Source organism: Trichomycterus rosablanca, chromosome 2 (assembly GCF_030014385.1).
Source record: "Trichomycterus rosablanca isolate fTriRos1 chromosome 2, fTriRos1.hap1, whole genome shotgun sequence".
NCBI lineage: Eukaryota > Metazoa > Chordata > Actinopteri > Siluriformes > Trichomycteridae > Trichomycterus > Trichomycterus rosablanca.
The window spans coordinates 54,574,966-54,599,064 of record NC_085989.1 but is presented as its reverse complement, the minus strand read 5'-3'; the positions used below and the strand labels follow the sequence as shown (position 1 = coordinate 54,599,064).

Here is a 24,099-nt window from a genome sequence, read left to right as displayed (position 1 = left end):
GATATTCAACATGGCACCTCATGGCAAAAAACTCCCTGAGGATGTGAGAAATAGAATTGTTGCTCTCCACAAAGATGGCCTGGGCTATAAGAAGATTGCTAACACCCTGAAACTGAGCTACAGCATGGTGGCCAAGGTCATACAGCGGTTTTCCAGGACAGGTTCCACTCGAACAAGTTGAGTCCACGTGTTCGGCGTCATATCCAGAGGTTGGCTTTAAAAAATAGACACATGAGTGCTGCCAGCATTACTGCAGAGGTTGAAGACGTGGGAGGTCAGCCTGTCAGTGCTCAGACCATACGCCGCACACTGCATCAACTCGGTCTGCATGGTCGTCATCCCAGAAGGAAGCTGATGCACAAGAAAGCCCGCAAACAGTTTGCTGAAGACAAGCAGTCCAAGAACATGGATTACTGGAATGCCCTTTGGTCTGACGAGACCAAGATAAACTTGTTTGGCTCAGATGGTGTCCAGCATGTGTGGCGGTGCCCTGGTGAGAAGTACAAAGACAACTGTATCTTGCCTACAGTCAAGCATGGTGGTGGTAGCATCATGGTCTTGGGCTGCATGAGTGTTGCTGGCACTGGGGAGCTGCGGTTCATTGAGGGAAACATGAATTCCAACATGTACTGTGACATTCTGAAACAGAGCATGATCCCCTCCCTTCGAAAAACTGGGCCGCATGGCAGTTTTTCAACATGATAACGACCCCAAACACAACCTCCAAGATGACAACTGCCTTGCTGAGGAAGCAGAAGTTAAAGGTGATGGACTAAACCCAATTGAGCACCTGTGGCGCATCCTCAAGTGGAAGGTGGAGGAGTTCAAGGTGTCTAACATCCACCAGCTCTGTGATGTCATCATGGAGGAGTGGAAGAGGAGTCCAGTAGCAACCTGTGCAGCTCTGGTGAATTCCATGCCCAGGAGGGTTAAGGCAGTGCTGGATAATAATGGTGGTCACACAAAATATTGACACTTTGGGCACAGTTTGGACATGTTCACTGTGGGGTGTACTCACTTATGTTGCAGCTATTTAGACATTAATGGCTGTGTGTTGAGTTATTTTCAGAAGACAGTAAATCTACACTGCTATACAAGTTGTACACTGACTACTCTAAGTTATATCCAAGTTTTATTTCTATAGTGTTGTCCCATGAAAAGATATAATAAAATATTTGCAGAAATGTGAGGGGTGTACTCACTTTTGTGATACACTGTACATTAGATTAATTTAAATAACTGTAATGTACTTGAAGTGTGCACTGTGTGAACAGTATTATATAGTTCTTATCTAGACAATATCTAGAAAATACAAGTATTGGTTTGAGACTCGGTATAGGATCGGGATCAAAATTAATGATCGGGATCGGGAACAAAAAAACGTGATCGGGACATCCCTATTTTATAGATATATTAATACATATATTTATATGTAGTATTTATGTAAATCTCATGCAGAAAAAAAGTCATCTGTAACAATGTGTACTAATTCTAGAGAACTTGTAAATAACAGACCATGCTGCAGATTGGTTGGTGAATATGGGGTATGGTGTTGGTGTGACTAATCACTTGTGGGTCAACACTTTTCCTTAATTTAAAGGTCTGAGTTCTGAAGCTGTAAAGCCTAATGCCTAGTTCACACTACATGATTTTTGCCCTGATTTTCGCTTGGCGACTGGTCGGCGATTGATATTACGGGTCGGGAGCAACTCAGCGTTCACTCGGCGATCAAAACTCGGCTCTCGATCGCTAAGTGTGAACTATCCAACAACTCGACACGACCGGCTCGCCGACCGCTCGCCGACCAGATCAAGTTTTCTAGCGCGTCAGATATCTGATCTCAGATGTGCGACTGGGAATGAGTGACATGTCGAACAGCCAATGAGAACGCAGGATACAGCGTGAGGGGAAACGTAGGAGAGGATATAGTTTATATCAGAATACACCGGCACACAAACGTTTTACAGTATTTCTGATTTGATCCTCTACAAAACATAACACCCACGCTGCATTACAAAATTATTAATTAACCTTCAACTTACTACAGAACACGCCATATACTGTTTGTGTTGCCAAATCCACTCAGATTCATTTATTTTTCCTCTTTGATTTTATGCTGCACATCAGACCACAAACAACTTTGATCTCTCGCTACTTGTTGACGTGCATTTTTGGACGTGGTATCATTAAACCCCTCGTCACTTCTCACGTGTGTTTTTGTAAAGAAGAAAAAAAAAAGGGAGACCAGAGAAGCTTGCCTGCGATTCCAGTTGGTGATGGATGGTGTAGTGTGAAACCCCCTATCGCCAATCAGTCGTGTAGTGTGAAATATACACCGACTGAAGGACTCCCGAGTGCAAGAGTGCAAGTCGTGTAGTGTGAACTTGGCATAAGGCAACTGATTAATTTGAAGATCAACTAATTAAAGAAGTTAAATCAAGGAAAGTGTGTGCTCTGTAGGTAAAATCCCGCAGACACACCAATTGTGTGTATTTAGATCTAGCCTGATGTTTTCCTGCCAGCAAGCAGGTATGTGCTAATCTAGAGGTAATATATTTAATTCACCAGACCTACAGAGAGTGTGCAGACCAGTGAGTGTGTTCACAGACACTCCACATAATTTTTTTTAGATTAGATTAGATTCAACTTTGTCATTACACATGTACAAGAACAAGTCAACAAAATGCAGTTTAGCATCTAACCAGAAGTGCAATAAGCAGAAAGTGCAGAATAAACAGTATTTATGGTATACATTTTTTACAGTGGGGTAAATAGCAGTGGTATAACACCTATTGCTGCGGTATGCAAACTGATGTGGGTCCAGTGTGGGTGGGAGACAGTTCTTCAGGTGTGCCAGGACCAGTCGCTCGAAGCACTTCATAACAATGGGTGTGAGTGCTACAGAGCGGTAGTCATTCAGGCACGTCGGGCTGGAGTGTTTCGGCACTGGTATGATGGAGGTGGATTTGAAGCATGTTGGTACAGTTGCCTGGGTGAGGGACAGGTAGAAAATGTCCGTAAAAATTCCAGTCAGCTGCTCCGCAAATGTTCTCAGCACTCGCCCGGGAATGCCGTCTGGACCAGCAGCTTTGCGTGCGTTGATCTGGCTCAGTGCAGTGTAGACGTCTGTGGAGGAGAGTGAGAGGGGCTGGTGGTCTGCAGAGAGTCTGGTCTGGGTAGCCGTCTCCCTGTTGTCTCTGTCAAAGCGAGCATAAAGGTCATTTAGCTCGTTCAGGAAGGAGACGTCTGTAGTTACTGGGATGGAGTTGTTGGACTTGTAGTTGCTAATGATCTGGATGCCCTGCCACATGCGTCGTGGGTCGGAGTTGAAGTGTTCCTCAACCTTTAGCTTGTAGCAGTGCTTGGCCTTTTTGATGCCCCTCCTCAGGTTCGCCCTGGATGTGCTGTAGGCCTGTGCGTCACCTGTTCTGAAGGCGATGTTGCGGGCTTGCAGCAGAAGACGCACCTCCTTATTCATCCATGGCTTCTGATTTGGGTACGTGGTGATCTGTTTCTGTGTGGTAACACTGTCAGTGGTGGTTTTGATATAATCCAGCAGAGAGGAGGTGTACGTGTCGATATCCGTGTGAGAGCCACAAGTAGCCTGTGAAGCAAACACACTCTAGACTGTGTGTTGAAACCTGTCCTGAAGTAAACGTCTGTCCCCGCTGGCCACACCTTGATGGTTGATGTTGATGGCTTCACACGTTGAATGAGTGGAGAGTACTTAGGAATGAGAAACAAAAAAAGATGGTCTGATTGTCCCAGGTGGGGCAGGGGGGTCGCAGTGTAAGCTCCAGCAATGTTTGTATAAACATGATCCAGAGTTTTGTTTCCTCTTGTATTGCAGGAAACATGCTGGTGGAATTTTGGGAGTGCTGTCTTTAAGTGATTAAAATTACCTGTAACTATAAATGCGCAGTCTGTTGTTTGCTGATGGCTGAATAAAGTTTGTTTATAGCAAGCTTGGCATTAGCATCCGGGGGGATATAGGCTGCGGTTATAATAGTAGAAGTGAACTCTCTAGGCAGATAAAAAGGTCTACACTTTACCATGAGAAATTCAATGTTAGCCGAGCAGTGTTTCTCAACAGTGACGAAGTTTGTACACCAAGCTTTGTTAATAGTCCACCGCCTCTGGTCTTACCGGAGTCATCTGCTGTTCTATCTGCCCAGAGTGTGTAGCGTCTGGTTAGCTCAATAGCATTGTCGGTACGCCGCCATTTAGCCATGTTTCTGTGAAAATCATGACATTACAGTCCATAAGTCTCTTACTGCAGGTAATGCAAAGTTGTATCTCGTCCATTTTGTTCACCAAAGACCGCACATTAGCGAGGAAAATGCTGGGTAACGAAAGCTGATGTGGTGTTAGCTTTAGCTTAGCTTTTAGCCCTCCGCGCTTCCCTCGCCTTTGTTTACGTTCTCGACGCCACCTGCGAGCACTTTCGCTCGGCCGGTTAGAGTGCGTAGCCTCCGGTGTTTTGGAGATCTCAGGGATGAGTCGAAGATTGGTGATAAAACTGTCGGAGTAACTTCGACCGATGTCCAAAAGTTCCTGTCGGGTGAAAAAGAAATCACAGACATGCCACAAAACTATCATTTCTCAAACTGTCAACCCTCTGGCATTAAGAAACAATAAAAAAAGAAACAAATATAATAGTTGTGGTCAGTCACAATTGCTTTGTTTTTAGTTGAAGTAGAGGAAAAAAATATGGAATCACTCAAATCTGAGGAAAAAATTATGGAATCATTAGAAAACACTGCACCATTATTACTTTGTTGCACCACCTCTGGCTTTTATAATGGTTTAAACTCTCTGAGGCATGGAGTTAACTAATGACAAACAGTATTCTTCATCAATCTGCCTTCAACTGTCTCTTATTGCTGTTGCCAGATCAGCTTTGCAGGTTGGAACCTTGTCATTGACCATTTTCTTCAATTTCCACCAGAGATTTTCAAATGGATTGAGATCCGGACTATTTGCAGGCCATGCCATTGACATTATATGTTTTCTTGAAGGAAAGTTTTCACGTCCTTTGCCCTATGGCAAGATGCATTATCATCTTGAAAAATGAAGTCATCATCACCAAACATCCTTTCAACTGATGGAATAAGAAAAGCGTCCAAAATTTCAGTGTTTTGACATTGGCATTTATTGAAGACCATCTCCCCTGTGCCTTTACCCGACATGCAGGCCCATATCATCAACAACTGTGGAAATTAACATGTTTTCTTTAGGCAGTTATCTTCATAAATTTCATTGGACAGACACCAAACAAAAGTTCCAGCATCATCACCTTGCCCAATGCAGATTCGCGATTCATCACTGAAGATCACTTTTATCCAGTCACCCACAGTCCACGGTTGCTTTTCTTTAGCCTACTTTAACCTTGTTCTTTTCTTTTTAGGTGTTAATGGTGGCTTTTGTTTGGCTTTTCTGTATGTAAATCCCATTTCTTTTAGGTGATTTCTTACAGTTCAGTCACAGACATTGACTCCACTTTCCGGCCACTTGTTTCTCATTTGTTTTGTTGTGCATTTTCTGTTTTCAAGACATATTGCTTTGTTTTTTATCTTGATGCTTTGATGTCTTACTTGGTCTACCAGTATGCTTCCCTTTTACAACCTTCCCATTTTGTTTGTACCTGGTCCAGATTTTAAACACAGCTTACTGGGAACAACCAACATCTTTTGCGACATTCCACAACGATTTATCTTCTTGAAGGAGTTTTATAATCCTCTCATTTGTTTCAACTGACATATCTTGTGTTGGAACCATGATTTATGACAATCTGCTTTGTGCAACAGCTCTCTGAGGTGTGAGCACTCTTTTTAAACTGAAGAATAATTAGCAAATCTAATCTGCTGCAGATGTTTTGTTTTTAAACTGCAAATTACAGAGTGATTGCATAATTTTTTCCTCAGATTTGAGTGATTCCATATTTTTTTCCTCTACTTGATCTAAAAAAAGCAATTGTAAAAGACCACAACTATTATATGTGTTTCTTTTTTTTTATTGTTTCTTAATGCCAGAAGGTTGACATTTTGAAAAATGATAGTTTTGTGGCATGTCTGTGATTTATTTTTTTTCTACAAAATTAAACAATTGAAAGAACATCTTCCAAGAGTGGTGATTCCATAATTTTTGCCAGGGGTTGTAGTAAAGCTGTTCTGTATGAACAGACTCAAAATGAGCAGGAAAATACTGCAAAATCTCGAAATCTGGTATAGACGCAGGGTCCCGCGATGTGCTCGCGCCGCCATCCTGGTCGTTTTCAAGTTCAAGAGAATCAAGATGGTTTGTTGTCTTTTCAGCTATATATAATATTACATAACATATTGAAACAACACAACATACACGAAGAAGACAAAAAGTGTAATAAATATAAGAACCTACTATAAATATAAGGCACATTTTCTAAACTAAAGAAGCAAAGAGGACAGGACCAAAAGACAAAATGTGATGAAAAGACAAATGTAGTGTTGGTCACTCCTTGGTATTGAGAATATGTAATGTGAATAAAGAACATACAATGTACATGTATATAAATAAAAGTGTAGGGTTTGTATAGCAACAGAGAAATAATTAGCTGTAAACACATAAGTAATAATACAGTCACTGATTAGTTATGAGGAACACTTTAGTATGTGTTTTATATCCATATAAACAAGTCAGCAAACAAAGAACATACAATTAAAACTAACCTAACTACCTGCACACTTGGTCCTATCCCTTTCACACCAGTTATCAGAACTGTCACTACAGCCTTCAAGAAGGCACAGGCCATCCCCCTTCTTAAGAAACATACACAAGAAACCATAGACAAACAATTACAGACCAGTATCACTCCTCTCTCTTTTTTATCCCAAATTCTTAAAGGGATGGTCTACAATCAGCTCTCCCCTTTTCTCACACAGAATAACCTTTTCGATTAGTATCAAGGCAGCACACCCCCATAGGGACCCGGGGTAAAATTGGTCCTCAGCCCCCTCAGACTGCTCGTAAAAGGCGGGCAAATGAGGTGCCTCATTTGAAAGATTCTGGAGTTTGAGAAAAGTGGCAGCCATTGCTTCCGTGCACCCAACACAGCACTTTGGCCCCAACTTTGCTTACACGCGAGGCTGAAAAAGGTCCGCTCCAATCAATCAGCTGGTAAGGACATCCCTAGTGAGATCCCTAAAAGGCAATACCTCAGGGTCAATCAATAGCAAAGTACACCTGATGAATCATCCTTATAGCCCTGGTATGTAACTGCTGAAGGTCATCTCTGCATACCCCCTTTATTAAAATAAGAAGCACACTTCACACAAAACTTCTTGATTACATCAACAAACAAGATTTGACAACTGGATTAAATAATCTTAGCTTACCTGAGAACTGGCCAATATTTGTGATAATAGAATCTACGCAAGCCGACATGATGCTCACCAAATTTTCACCCTTCACAGTTCAAAAGGACATTATGGGTATAGCTGGTGCTGTAAAGATGCAACAAATCCAAGCAGAAAATCTCCTGAGTATTAAAACTTTTGCAAACATTGATGTAGCATGAATAACAGCGGTACCTTGTAACTCGACCTCCCTTAAACTCAAAATCTTTGAAACTTGACGCCCTTCATTGAGATATTCATCCTTACTCCCCTACATAACAGAAAGGTGTGACCAGACATTGACCCAGCAGAGACCCTTCGAACAAGGAGGACTTGCAGGCTCAAGGAATAGCAATAGACAGACATAAGCAGATGCTTCATGAGATTGCACAGCAATTGTCAGTGTTGGATGCAATGCAGCCCAGAACCAGACACCCTAACAGCCACTCCAGAGTGATATGTGTGGGACCCTGATCGTTGTAGAGGGTTCTTGCTACAATGTTAGGTTTTTAAGCAGCAGCCATCCCGGTTCCCTTACAAAAGATTAAAAGTGGCGTTTATGATCTCACTGATAACAGGGCGGGCCCTGGCTTGGACCACGGCCCTTTGGGAACAGGGTGTGGCTGAGTGCACCAGCAAACAGAAGTTTAACCACGCTATGCGGGGAGACCTTTTATAACCCCTGAGGGGGATGTGATACTGCACCACGGTTACTAGAACTGTCACAGGGCACTAGGCCTGTGGCAGAGTATGTGATTGATTTCAGGCTGTGGAAAGTGGCTGGAATGAGGAGGCCCTTAGGGCTATTTTTCAGAAGGGACTTAGTGAGCATCTTAAAGGTGAACTAGAAAAGCATAACCCCCACATTGACTGGTCAACTCGGTCCATCTGTGTGTGGAGCCCCCAGAGTGCAAGAGGGATTGTCTTGTTGGGTCGACCCACTCACATTCGCCAAGGCCCCTCAAGTTGGTCCCGGTACCAGCCCTGACCCAGGTGCCTGAATGTTATTGGGATTTGGAGAAGGTTTTTAGTAAGGAGCTGGCAAATGGCACACTGCACCCCTACATTGACTATCAAGGGCTGAACGCAATAACGGTCAAGGACCACTGAGGCGTTGCAGCAGGCCACAATTTTGGACCTGTGCAATGCTTACAACCAATTTGAATTAGGCAAGGGGATGAGTGGAAGACCGTGTTTATCACATCAATGGGTCAAGTTTAGCACGATAGCGGCACCTCTATGACCATAATGGAGAAGACACGGGACCATTACGCTGTACCGACGAGGCTCAAAAGGCTTTTGATACCCTAAAGGAACGCCTGACATCGGCTCCGGTCCTCCAAGTACCCAATCCATAGGAACCATTTATAGTCTTCGGAGGTGGGGGTGGGTGCCGTACTCTCCCAACGTTTGGGTACAGGTACTGTAAGGGGTCCAGCCGTACGATCAACAGTGGGCAGAGGACGTCCAACCTTACTCCCCGACATAACACAGTAAGTTTATTTAGTCTTTTTGTTTGTGTGTGCATGCACCCATATAAAACAGTTCTGTTATTATAAACTATAAAATACAGCAGCGGCATGAAAACGGTCCATGCTTTGTCATTCATACAGACTTTGTTCATTATCTAAGACCTTTATTGAAATAATAAAAATCATTGTATTTTGTTTATTATAAACAGATTTAAAATTTAATGCCTGCAACACACTCCAAAAAAAGTTGGGACAGAGGCTTGTTTACCCCTGAGTTCCATTAGCTTTCCTTTTAAATGGTTTGGGAATTGAGGACTCAGTACACGTAAAAAGAAGTAAAACAGTAGAAATAATTTCTTTGTGTTTTCGTCAGTTAACTAAAGGTTCAAGAGAATTAATAGAATACTGGCATCCAGTATGTGACATTTGACGATATGGCTAAAATTTATATCATGATATAACTCCTAATTTCGGTCGATATGATATAATTCCGATATCGATATGAATAATACAAATGTCAGAAAAACTGCTAAAAACACCAAAATTGGATGGCGGTACCTGCAAACTTATTTTCTGGTTTCTGGCAAGAAATACAAGCTAAATACACCACTGAATCAGTCCTTCCTCTCCTATCAGCTATTTCAGCTGTGGACAGTGGCAGAGCCAGACAGTTTTCATAGGGGTGGCCAAACTGAGACCATTGCTCACACAGGGGTGGCACAGAAACCGTCTGATACCTTATTTTTTTGTATGTGACTAGTGGCTGTGGATCTAGTAGTGTTTTGGTCACTCACTCGTTTACCTATACAGGCAGTGAGTGCCATGTAGAATTACATCAAGCCTAGCATAATATGCTTTTTATTTTTTTCTCATTTTCCCTGTGAATAACTAAAATATAGCCTATAACCTTAACATCATTTCAAAGATATTCCTTTGCAATACTTGATCATCATGTGAATGAATGGAAAATAAATTTTAATTTTCTTTCAAAAATATAATACATTCTGACCAACACTATTAAGCCAAATCAGCATTGAAAATTGACTTTACTTTTAATAGCTTTCTACATTGTTGGGGCTTCTTAAAACTGAATATTCTATTTTCAATAGAAGTGTTATTTAAATGCTATTAAATTGTTTTTGAAAAAGAAAACCGACCCAATTAGGAGCAAAACTGCCCAATCTGGCAACAATGGAACGCGAATATCCTGTTGGTGCCTTTACTCGTAGCGTGCCACAACTAATAAGAAGTAATAATAATAACTGGTATTAGTACTCAGTAGAAGTATTACTTCTGTAATTGTGTTGGTGGTTGACGTTGATGTTGAGTGTATTACTGCACTGTTTTGGTGGAGAACTACTTGCTTGAGGTGCGCTGTTGAATTGCATCCCTGTGGAAACATCTGCGTGCAAAATGCTTCCGCAAAAAAGTAGCACCGGCCCAAGTGCCCCCCCCCCCCCCCCCCCCCCCCCAAACCTAGCGCATGGATGCTAGTTCACTCACAGCTGTTAAACTCATTTAGTCGCTAATATCCACCATGTTGTAGTGTAGTGTAATCAGAGCGGTAACGCTGAGCACTGGCTTCGTGCCTGTAGCGTACTTCATCACGCACTGACGTATGCATATCGATCGAATTTGTTTAAAAATCATATCACCATTATTGAGACATTTTCTATCGCAATATACAGTGTATCACGAAAGTGAGTACACCCCTCACATTTCTGCAAATATTTCATTATATCTTTTCATGGAACAACACTATAGACATGAAACTTGGATATAACTTAGAGTAGTCAGTGTACAGCTTGTATAGCAGTGTAGATTTACTGTCTTCTGAAAATAACTCAACACACAGCCATTAATGTCTAAATAGCTGGCAACATAAGTGAGTACACCCCACAGTGAACATGTCCAAATTGTGCCCAAATGTGTCGTTGTCCCTCCCTGGTGTCATGTGTCAAGGTCCCAGGTGTAAATGGGGAGCAGGGCTGTTAAATTTGGTGTTTTGGGTACAATTCTCTCATACTGGCCACTGGATATTCAACATGGCACCTCATGGCAAAGAACTCTCTGAGGATGTGAGAAATAGAATTGTTGCTCTCCACAAAGATGGCCTGGGCTATAAGAAGATTGCTAACACCCTGAAACTGAGCTACAGCATGGTGGCCAAGGTCATACAGCGGTTTTCCAGGACAGGTTCCACTCGGAACAGGCTTCGCCAGGGTCGACCAAAGAAGTTGAGTCCACGTGTTCGGCGTCATATCCAGAGGTTGGCTTTAAAAAATAGACACATGAGTGCTGCCAGCATTGCTGCAGAGGTTGAAGACGTGGGAGGTCAGCCTGTCAGTGCTCAGACCATACACCGCATACTGCATCAACTCGGTCTGCATGGTCGTCATCCCAGAAGGAAGCTGACGCATAAGAAAGCCCGCAAACAGTTTGCTGAAGACAAGCAGTCCAAGAACATGGATTACTGGAATGCCCTGTGGTCTGACGAGACCAAGATAAACTTGTTTGGCTCAGATGGTGTCCAGCATGTGTGGCGGCGCCCTGGTGAGAAGTACCAAGACAACTGTATCTTGCCTACAGTCAAGCATGGTGGTGGTAGCATCATGGTCTTGGGCTGCATGAGTGTTGCTGGCACTGGGGAGCTGCAGTTCATTGAGGGAAACATGAATTCCAACATGTACTGTGACATTCTGAAACAGAGCATGATCCCCTCCCTTCGAAAACTGGGCCTCATGGCAGTTTTCCAACAGGATAACGACCCCAAACACAACCTCCAAGATGACAACTGCCTTGCTGAGGAAGCTGAAGGTAAAGGTGATGGACTAAACCCAATTGAGCACCTGTGGCGCATCCTCAAGTGGAAGGTGGAGGAGTTTAAGGTGTCTAACATCCACCAGCTCCGTGATGTCATCACGGAGGAGTGGAAGAGGATTCCAGTAGCAACCTGTGCAGCTCTGGTGAATTCCATGCCCAGGAGGGTTAAGGCAGTGATAATAATGGTGGTCACACAAAATATTGACACTTTAGGCACAATTTGGACATGTTCACTGTGGGGTGTACTCACTTATGTTGCCAGCTATTTAGACATTAATGGCTGTGTGTTGAGTTATTTTCAGAAGACAGTAAATCTACACTGCTATACAAGTTGTACACTGACTACTCTTAGTTATATCAAAGTTTCATGTCTATAGTGTTGTCCCATGAAAAGATATAATGAAATATTTGCAGAAATGTGAGGGGTGTACTCACTTTCGTGATACACTGTATATCGATATCGAATTATTGTCCAGCACTAATTTGACAGATAGATAAAATTAAAGCAAATAACTCAAATATCATTCATTTCCTAAGCTTTGATCCCAACTGAAATGAAAGGTGTGGTTCTTTTCTAAAACTTAAGTTATTTTATAACTGCATTTAAATCACCTTCTATTTATATTTTAGTACTGGTCCCTAATCGTCTCTGTCAGTCTGCTTGCAGTTTCTCCTAAAACACTCATCACTGGTGATTATTGTAAAAGAATAAATATTTTACCTTGTGTTTGATTCCTGATCATCTTCAGTTCAGTTATCTGTTGTTGTAGAGTTTCAATTTCTCTCTTGTACTCCAACTGTGTTTCTAACTGAGCTTCAAGGTACATGGCCATTGTGTAGTGACTACACTGATTATCTGTAAGAAGCTGATTTACACATTTAATCAGCTTTGTTGCGTCTGTTCTGGCACTGAAGAATTTATATCGTCCTCCATGAGAATTTATTACAGCTTCATCCATCGTTTTCATCTGGGATTGTTGATCAATAAGAAATATGGTGTAGTTGTGGATTCTGGAGCTGAAGTGCCTCTGGATCGTTTCTATTTCTGCTTTATCTTCATCAGTTAATCTGCCTTCAGGAACAATGATGAAGAAAGCATGGACTCCAGGATCACAGCATAAAACACTGTGGAGAGTCGCACACATCACTTCTTCTGAGAGCTGAGTGTTGTAGAGAGCTGGTATCTCCACCAGGGTGAGCTGGTATCCACACACTTCCCCCGTCCTCATCATACACACTGAACTGGAATCTGATATCTGCTCTCCCTGAGGCAGTATGAGCTCTGATACATCAGCTTTCAGTGATTCATCACGTCCACACAGAACCAAGTTCAACACTGGCAACACTCCTTCTGGTACTGAAAAATATAAGATAGTAGTATTTTGTTGATTTTATTTACTCTTAAGACTAGCATGATTACACTAATGTAAAAACAACATTTACTGTTAAAATAGTTTAACAGAAATTTTCAGTGAAAGTTTTAGTTTCAGAAATGTATGAATCATCGCTAAATAAAATATACTAATATAATTTTCTCCTTAAACTCAGACACCCAGGAGCACATTCACTAATAAATTTAAACTTGAAGATTATTTAAGAAATGATGTTAACAAGATTCTTGGTTACACAGAGTTTAGTAACACTTTACTTTTAATTCCCTCCACAATGACTGTCACCCCTGGTACAGATTAATAAAAAAAGGTTTATAAGAAATTCAGTTTTTGGTGAATTAGATTCGTCTTACACTGAAAAAAAAATCCAACCTTTAATTAAAGTGCAACCCCAAAATAGAAAAAGTTGGGACAGGATGGAAAAAGCTAATAAAATAAAAACACAGTTTCTTACATTTACTTTGACTTTTATTTGATGTCAGACAGGATGACGGTGAGATATTTCATCTTTTATCTGCTCGACTTCATTTAATTTATTAATAATCATCCATACCTGCATTTCAGACAATGTGGTAAAAAACTAAATAATGAGTTGATTACAAACAGGTGATGTGAACAGGTGATTGTTATCATGGTTTGGTACAAAAGCAGCATCCAGGAAAGGCTGAGAGTCTCTGATGAGTAAAGATGATCAGAGGATCCAGTTTGTCCACAAATGTGTGAGAAAATGATTGAAATGTTTAAAAACAATAAATCTAAAAGAAAGATTGAAAGGGATTTGCATGTTCTCCCTCTACAGTGCAGAATATCATTAAAACATTCAAGGAATCAGGAGGAATTTCAGTGTGTAAAGGACGAGGACACAAGCTTAACCTGAACACCCGTGATCTTCTATCGTTACTGTATGTTGGACTTAATGAGATGTGGCTACATCTAACTGTTTTATCTCTGCTATAAGTTTAAGCACTTTGCTTTGTGTACTGAATGCCATAAACATGTGTTGTTTAATTTGAGCAATTTGGAGATAATTTGGACATAAACCCTGTTTACATTTTGTTTTGTGCCATATTATTATGTTGTACAGTTTGTAGTTAATATAAAAGAAGCTTAAATAAGATTTTGAATTCAATTTTTTAGAGAGAATTGCTTTTTTTAAGACAAATCAAAACGTTTGCTACATTTAACTAAGTTTAATATGGTAGCCTTTACATCGAGAAAAAAAAAACCCACTAAAATATTCATACCCACAATAAGTTGCTTGTTTGATCCAATTAATAACTGTATGTTTTTTTCACTCTTCTTCCACTGCTCAGTTGTTTTTCTTTACAATTAATATAACAACTGTGAAAATGAAATGGGCAAGTATTTAAGTAATTTAGCTTTATTGTATTGGTAAAGATAAAACTTTAGTTTACTTGTAACAGGCATGGTGGCCAACACAATAAAGTTACATTTGGTAAGTTCCCTTGGTCTCCTTTAGGGGGCAACAGAGAGGACATTATCTATATTTTCTTCTGTCAAAGGAAGTAGACACAGCATCCCGAAGGAAGCTAAAATAGTTTGCTACTTTGCATGTGTGCTGGTCTTTTTTTTTTGGATTTTAAAGCTCTTTTCCTAGGAAACTTAAATGTTTGACACCTAGATGTAAGTACTGGTAATGCTTATCATTATTTTTGGTATAATTTATATTTTGGAAATATTATGGAAGGTAGTAATGCTAACACTTTATGCTAACCTCCATTGTATATTCGCATTGGTAATGTATGTATATTTCTACTTGTGTAGACAAGGAGTTTATTTTGGAAACACATTAACCATATTTCACTGCTGGATGGATTTTGGAAACATCTAATTTTAACAAGGACTAAATGAAGGTTTGGACAAGGACCACATCACACTGTTAACTCAGGATCACATTGATGTGGACTCCTGGTAAGGCTTAAAAGCTTTGAACTTTACCAAGCCTATTGTGGTCAACCTTCTGGATTTGTGAATAACACTGGGAAGAGGACATTTGTAAATAATGAGTTTATTGTGTACATATGACTTTATTTTTTCTGTTTTGTTTTCAATACATTAATACAGTTTTCTGTTTAACAAGTGTTTTCTAGGAAGGAGTGTTTATTTAAAAAACTTAACACAGAATAAGAAGTGCAATGAACCTCTCTCAGTTTATTTCTGTGTACACCTCGAAATGAGGAAGGTTACATACTTTTGGCCACTGCATGGTGTGGCTCATGCAGAAAGAATTAGGATACAGAAATGAAACCTACAGGGAATTTATTTGTATTATTCTCCAAGATGATACACAGACCCAAAAAAAACAAAAGTCTCAGTTTCAAATAACATAATTCTGTTTCTAGAAAAAATTTATTATTAACATATGGATAAAAAAACAAAAAAAACAGAATTGTTTTATATTGCCTCAGATGCTTCCACTATGTTGTCTTTTAGGGATGTCCTGAAAGCTCGGAATTGGGCCCGATCCAGGCATTTTTTTATCTGATCGGTATCAGCTTTACTAAGCTCAATCCTTTGTTTTACGTCAGCGGTCAAGCAGGTGTCGTAAACGGAGAGTCCAACAGTGAAGTGTAATGTCTGCAATGTGAGCGTTTCACGAGGCGGTAGTAGCAGAGCTGTGTTCATTACTGTAGAATTTTACTATTTATATGGTGTGTGAGTCCAGGATCACACCAGTTTACAAAACAATAACTTTTAATTAGTGTATGAAAACTTCAGGACTGTAACATACAGCATTACCATGTTACAAGACTGAACAACATCTCAATATAAAGCATTTTGATTGGCTTAGTTACAACACGCCTACAAGTACGGTGGCTCATAAACAAACCAGATATCATTTAACCAAACAATCTACCAATTTGATACGGCACCTAAAAAAATAAGCCGAATACAGCGAGTTTATTATTATATGATGAGAAGAGGAACCGGCTGTCCGCTAACACGGCAGAGATGCTGATTTTCCTCAAAAAGAATCTTCACTTTATTTTGAATGTTCTAGTGTTACTACTACAATGCTGCACTAAGTTTGGTTACTTTTATATTGTAAAAATAAAAGAACATTAAGCAATAGCTTGGATGCAGGAAATTTTTTTTCCTACAGCACTGCAGGGATTTTCAGTTGTTAAACATATACATTGGATTAATTTGAATAACTGTAATGTACTTGAAGTGTGCACTGTGTGAACAGTATTATGTAGTTCTTATCTAGACAATATCTAGAAAATACAAGTATCGGTTTGAGACTCAGTATCGGATCGGGATCAAAATTAATGATCGGGATCGGGAACAAAAAAACGTGATCGGGACATCCCTATTTTATAGATATATTAATACATATATTTATATGTAGTATTTATGTAAATCTCAGGCAGAAAAAAAAGTCATCTGTAACAATGTGTACTAATTCTAGAGAACTTGTAAATAACAGACCATGCTGCAGATTGGTTGGTGAAGATGGGGTATGGTGTTGGTGTGACTAATCACTTGTGGGTCAACACTTTTCCTTAATTTAAAGGTCTGAGTTTTGAAGCTGCAAAGCCTAATGCAACTGATTAATTTGAAGATCAAGACCAACTAATTAAAAAAGTTAAATCAAGGAAAGTGTGTGCTTTGTAGGTAAAATCTGCAGCCACACCAACTGTGTGGATTTAGATCAAGCCTGATGTTTTCCTGCCAGCAAGCAGGTATTATAGTGCTAATCTAGAGGTAATATATTTAATTCACTAGACCTACAGAAAGTGTGCAGACCAGTGAGTGTGTTCACAGACACTCCACATCAATTTCAAGTTAAAGAGAATCAAGATGGTTTGTCGTCATTTCAGCTACAGTCCCCTCCAAAAGTATTGGAACAGTGAGGCCAATCCCTTTATTTTTGCTGTAGACTGAAAAGGTTTGGGTTTGACATTAAAAGATGAATATGAGACAATGATCAACATTTCAGCTTTTATTTCCAGGTATTTACATCTGGATCTGATACACAGTTCAGAAGATAGCACCTTTTGTCTGAACCCACCCATTTTTCTTGTGAGCAAAAGTATTAGAACATGTGACTGTTAGGTGTGTTTTGTTGCCCAGGTGTGTCCTGTTACATTGATTATTTAAACAATAAATAGCGCTGAATGTCTACGCTCAGTTTCAGATTTGGGTTTTGCCTGTGCAGACTGTGCATTTATAGTTAGAGGAGTAACCAACATGAAAACCAGAGAGCCGTTTTTGGGTGAAAAACAAGCAATTGTGAAGTTGAGAGAAGATGGAAAATCAATCAGAGCCATTGCACAAATATTGGCCATAGCCAGTACAACCGTTTGGAATGTCCTGAAGAAGAAAGTTGTCACTGGTGTACTAAGTAACAGATGTTGAACAGGTAGACCCAGGAAAACAACAGTAGTTGATGACAGAAACATTGTGCGTGCTGTAAAGAAAGACCCTAAAACAACTGTTAGTGACATCAGCAACAGCCTCCAGAGGGCAGGAGTGAAGGTATCACAATCTACTGTTCGCAGAAGACTTCATGAACAAAAGTACAGAGGCTTCACCAGAAGATGCAAACCACTAATGAGCAAGAAGAATAGGAAGGCCAGGCTGGAATTTGTCAAGAAGTACAGATAAAGTTTTATGGACTGATGAGACAAAGATTAACCTTTACCAGTGTGATGGACAGGCTAAAGTTTGGAGAAAGAAATGATCTGCTCATGATCCCAAACATGCAAGCTCATCTGTAAAACACAGTGGAGGTAATGTCATGGCTTGGGCTTGCATGGCTTCTTCTGGGATGGGCTCATTAATCTTCATTTATGATGTCACGCATGATGGCAGCAGTACAATGAACTCAGAAGTCTACAGAAACATTTTGTCTGTTAATTTAAAGAAAGATGCAACCAAACTGATTGGGAGATCCGTCATCATGCAGCAATATAATGACCCAATACACACTGCCAAAACTACAAAGGAGTTCATCAGGGGCAAGAAGTGGAAGGTTTTGGACTGGCCTAGTCAATCTCCAGACTTAAACCCTATAGAGCATTTTACCTGCTAAAGAGGAGGCTGAAGGGAGTAACCCCCCAAAACAAACACCAACTGAAAGAGGCTGCAGTAAAAGCCTGGAAAAACATCACAAAAGAAGAATGCAAAAGTTTAGTGATGTCAGTGGGTCACAGGCTTGATGCAGTTATTGCAAGCAAAGGATTTGCAACTAAATATTAAGTCTTATTCACTTTAATCTGTTTTAAGTTGATATGTTCCAATACTTTTGCTCAGACAAAAGGTGCTTCTGAACTGTGTATCAGATCCTGATGTAAATACCTGGAAATAAAAGCTGAAATGTTGATCTTTTGTCTCATATTCATCTTGTAATGTCAAACCCAAATGTTTTCAGTCTACAGCAAAAATAAAGGGATTGGCCTCACTGTTCCAATACTTTTGGAGGGGACTGTATATATAATGTTACATAACATATTGAAACAACACAACATACACGAAGAAGACAAAAAGTGTAATAAATATAAGAACCTACTATAAATATAAGGCACATTTTCTAAACTAAAGAAGCAAAGAGGACAGGACCAAAAGACAAAATGTGACGAAAAGACAAATGTAGTGTTGGTCAGTCCTTGGTATTGAGAATATGTAATGTGAAAAAAGAACATACAATGTACATGTATATAAATAAAAGTGTAGGGTTTGTATAGCAACAGAGAAAGAATTAGCTGTAAACACATAAGTAAGAATACAGTCACTGATTAGTTGTATGTGTTTTATATCCATATAAACAAGTCAGCAAACAAAGAACATACAATTAAAACTAACCTAACTACCTGCACACTTGGTCCTATCCCTTTCACACCAGTTATCAAAATTGTCCCTACAGCCTTCAAGAAGGCACAGGCCATCCCCCTTCTTAAGAAACCTACACAAGAAACCATAGACATAAACAATTACAGACCAGTATCACTCCTCTCTCTTTTTATCCCAAATTCTTAAAGGGATGGTCTACAATCAGCTCTCCCTTTTTCTCACACAGAATAACCTTTTAGATTAGTATCAATCTGGCTTGAAGGCAGCACACCCCCATAGGGACCCGGGGTAAAATTGGTCCTCAGCCCCCTCAGACTGCTCGTAAAAGGCAGGCAAATGAGGTGCCTCATTTGAAAGATTCTGGAGTTTGAGAAAAGTGGCAGCCATTGTTTCCGTGCACCCAACACAGCACTTTGGCCCCAACTTTGCTTACACGTGAGGCTGGAAAGGTCCGCTCCAATCAATCAGCTGGTAAGGACATCCCTAGTGAGATCCCTAAAAGGCAATACCTCAGGGTCAATCAGTGGCAGAGTACACCTGATGAATTATCCTTATAGCCCTGGTATGTAACTGCTGAAGGTCATCTCTGCATACCCCCTTTATTAAAATAATAAACACACTTCACACAAAACTTCTTGATTACATCAACAAACAAGATTTGACAACTGGATTAAATAATCTTAGCTTACCTGAGAACTGGCCAATATTTGTGATAATAGAATCTACGCAAGCCGACATGATGCTCACCAAATTTTCACCCTTCACAGTTCAAAAGGACATTATGGGTATAGCTGGTGCTGTAAAGATGCAACAAATCCAAGCAGAAAATCTCCTGAGTATTAAAACTTTTGCAAACATTGATGTAGCATGAATAACAGCGGTACCTTGTAACTCAACCTCCCTTAAACTCAAAATCTTTGAAACTTGACGCCCTTCATTGAGATATTCATCCTTACTCCCCTACATAACAGAAAGGTGTGGCCAGACATTGACCCAGCAGAGACCCTTCGAACAAGGAGGACTTGCAGGCTCAAGGAATAGCAATAGACAGACATGAGCAGATGCTTCATGAGATTGCACAGCAATTGTCAGTGTTGGATGCAATGCAGCCCAGAACCAGACCCCCTAATAGCCACTCCAGAGTGATATGTGTGGGACCCTGATCGTTGTAGAGGGTTCTTGCTACAATGTAGCAAGCAGCCATCCCGGTTCCCTTCAAAAAGATTGAAAGTGGCGTTTATGATCTCACTGATAACAGGGCGGGCCCTGGCTTGGACCACGGGCCTTTGGGAACAGGGTGTGGCTGAGTGCACCAGCAAACAGAAGTTTTCCCACGCTATGCGGGGAGACCTTTTATAACCCCTGAGGGGGATGTGATACTGCACCACGGTTACTAGAACTGTCACAGGGCACTAGGCCTGTGGCAGAGTATGTGATTGATTTCAGGCTGTGGAAAGTGGCTGGAATGAGGAGGCCCTTAGGGCTATTTTTCAGAAGGGACTTAGTGAGCATCTTAAAGGTGAACTAGAAAAGCATAACCCCCACATTGACTGGTCAACTCGGTCCATCTGTGTGTGGACCCCCCAGAGTGCAAGAGGGATTGTCTTGTTGGGTCGACCCACTCACATTTGCCAAGGGCCCTCAAGTTGGTACCAGCACCAGCCCTGACCCAGGTGCCTGAATGTTATTGGGATTTGGAGAAGGTTTTTAGTAAGGAGCTGGCAAATGGCACACTGCACCCCTACATTGACTATCAAGGGCTGAACGCAATAACGGTCAAAGACTACTGAGGCGTTGCAGCAGGCCACAATTTTGGACCTGCGCAATGCTTACAACCAATTTGAATTAGGCAAGGGGATGAGTGGAAGACCGTGTTTATCACATCAATGGGTCAAGTTTAGCACGATAGCGGCACCTCTATGACCCTAATGTAGAAGACACGGGACCATTACGCTGTACCGACGAGGCTCAAAAGGCTTTTGATACCCTAAAGGAACGCCTGACATCGGCTCCGGTCCTCCAAGTACTCAATCCATAGGAACCATTTATAGTCTTCGGAGGTGGGGGTGGGTGCCGTACTCTCCCAACGTTTGAGTACAGGTACTGTAAGGGGTCCAGCCGTACGATCAACAGTGGGCAGAGGACGTCCAACCTTACTCCCCGACATAACACAGTAAGTTTATTTCGTCTTTTTGTTTGTGTTTGCATGCACGAATATAAAACAGTTCTGTTATTATATAACTATATATACAGTGGGGCCAAAAAATATTTAGTCAGCCACTGATTGTGCAAGTTCTCCTACTTAGAAAGATAAAACTTAAGTTATTTTATAACTGCATTTAAATCACCTATTTATATTTTAGTACTGGTCCCTAATCGTCTCTGTCAGTCTGCTTGCAGTTTCTCCTAAAACACTCATCACTGGTGATTATTATTAAAGAATAAATATTTACCTTGTGTTTGATTCCTGATCATCTTCAGTTCAGTTATCTGTTGTTGTAGAGTTTCAATTTCTCTCTTGTACTCCAACTGTGTTTCAAACTGAGCTTCAAGGTACATGGCCATTGTGTAGTGACTACACTGATTATCTGTAAGAAGCTGATTTACACATTTAATCAGCTTTGTTGTGTCTGTTCCGGCACTGAAGAATTCATGTCGTCCTCCATGAGAATTTATTACAGCTTCATCCATCGTTTTCATCTGGGATTGTTGATCAATAAGAAATATGGTGTAGTTGTGGATTCTGGAGCTGAAGTGTCTCTGGATCGTTTCTATTTCTGCTTTATCTTCATCAGTTAATCTGCCCTCAGGAACAATGATGAAGAAAGCATGGACTCCAGGATCACAGTGTAAAACACTGTGGAGAGTCTCACACATCTCTTCATCTGAGAGCTGAGTGTTATAGAGAGCTGGTATCTCCACCAGGGTGAGCTGGTAGCCACACACTTCCCCCGTCGTCGTCATACACACTGAACTGGAATCTGATATCTGCTCTCCCTGAGGCAGTATGAGCTCTGATACATCAGCTTTCAGTGATTCATCATGTCCACACAGAACCAAGTTCAACACTCCTTCTGGTACTGAAAAATATAAGATGGTAGTATTTTGTTGATTTGATTTACTCTTAAGACTGACATGATTACACTAATGCAAATCAGAACCTGTAAAAACAACATTTACTGTTAAAAAAGTTTAACAGAAATTTTCAGTGAAGGTTTTAGTGTCAGAAATGTATGAATCATCGCTAAATAAAATATACTAATATAATTTTCTCCTTAAACTCAGACACCCAGGAGCACATGCACTAATAAATTTAAACTTGAAGATTATTTAAGAAATGATGTTAACAAGATTCTTGGTTACACAGAGTTTAGTAACACTTTACTTTTAATTCCCTCCACAATGACTGTCACCCCTGGTACAGATTAATAAAAAAAGGTTTATAAGAAATTCAGTTTTTGGTGAATTAGATTCGTCTTACACTGAAAAAAAAAATCCAACCTTTAATTAAAGTGCAACCCCAAAATAGAAAAAGTTGGGACAGGATGGAAAAAGCTAATAAAATAAAAACACAGTTTCTTACATTTACTTTGACTTTTATTTGATGTCAGACAGGATGAAGCTGAGATATTTCATCTTTTATCTGCTCAACTTCATTTAATTTATTAATAATCATCCATACCTGCATTTCAGACAATGTGGTAAAAAACTAAATAATGAGTTGATTACAAACAGGTGATGTGAACAGGTGATTGTTATCATGGTTTGGTACAAAAGCAGCATCCAGGAAAGGCTGAGAGTCTCTGATGAGTAAAGATGATCAGAGGATCCAGTTTGTCCACAAATGTGTGAGAAAATGATTAAAATGTTTAAAAACAATGAACCTCAAAGAAAGATTGGAAGGGATTTGCATGTTCTCCCTCTACATTGCGGAATATCATTAAACCATTCAAGGAATCAGGAGGAATTTCAGTGTGTAAAGGACGAGGACACAAGCTTAACCTGAACGCTCGTGATCTTCCATCCCTCAGACTGCATCAAGCCACTCAACACTAGCTGATATAAGCACATGGGTGAGGGATTAGTTTATCAAACCTTTATCAAGCTCTACAATACAGAGTTACTGCACAGATCATACTTAACACTTTACTGTGTAAAAAAGACTTCTGTTAACCGTGTCCAGAAGTGGCGTCGACTTCTCTGGGCTTGTTGACCATCTCACAGTGGAAACGTGTATTGTGGTCAGATGAATCAGCATTCCAGGGTTTTTTTTTTTTTTTGGTTAAAAAAAAAAAAAAAAATGTATGCTGTGTGCTCCAGACCAAAGACAAAAAGGACCATCCAGATTGTTATCAGCAACAAGTCCAAAAGCCAGAGTCTGTCATGGTATGGGGGTGTGTCAGTACCAGGGTGTATCATGGTATGGGGGCGTGTCAGTACCAGGGTGTATCATGGTATGGGGGTGTGTCAGTACCAGGGTGTATCATGGTATGGGGGCGTGTCAGTACCAGGGTGTATCATGGTATGGGGGTGTGTCAGTACCAGGGTGTATCATGGTATGGGGGTGTCAGTACCAGGGTGTATCATGGTATGGGGGCGTGTCAGTACCAGGGTGTATCATGGTATGGGGGTGTATTAGTACCAGGGTGTATCATGGTATGGGGGTGTGTCAGTACCAGGGTGTATCATGGTATGGGGGCGTGTCAGTACCAGGGTGTATCATGGTATGGGGGTGTGTCAGTACCAGGGTGTATCATGGTATGGGGGCGTGTCAGTACCAGGGTGTATCATGGTATGGGGGTGTGTCAGTACCAGGGTGTATCATGGTATGGGGGTGTCAGTACCAGGGTGTATCATGGTATGGGGGCGTGTCAGTACCAGGGTGTATCATGGTATGGGGGTGTATTAGTACCAGGGTGTATCATGGTATGGGGGTGTGTCAGTACCAGGGTGTATCATGGTATGGGGGCGTGTCAGTACCAGGGTGTATCATGGTATGGGGGCGTGTCAGTACCAGGGTGTGTCATGGTATGGGGGCGTGTCAGTACCAGGGTGTATCATGGTATGGGGGCGTGTCAGTACCAGGGTGTATCATGGTATGGGGGCGTGTCAGTACCAGGGTGTATCATGGTATGGGGGCGTGTCAGTACCAGGGTGTGTCATGGTATGGGGTGTGTCAGTACCCTTGGTAAAGGTCATTTACACTCTGTGATGCAGCATTAATAC

General features: G+C 40.8%; 1 protein-coding gene across 1 annotated transcript in view; it reads right to left on the bottom strand.

Annotated features, from left to right (window-relative positions):
- LOC134335552 (uncharacterized) overlaps window positions 1-24,099 on the bottom strand; it is a 57,012-nt gene that overhangs the window by 6,703 nt on the left and 26,210 nt on the right. The window contains exons 5-6 of the mRNA XM_063018108.1: window positions 21,327-21,953; window positions 12,387-13,022 (exon numbers count right to left, since the gene is read on the bottom strand). Coding sequence (XP_062874178.1) covers window positions 12,387-13,022; window positions 21,327-21,953 — 1,263 coding nt within the window. The remainder of the gene's footprint in view (window positions 1-12,386; window positions 13,023-21,326; window positions 21,954-24,099) is intronic.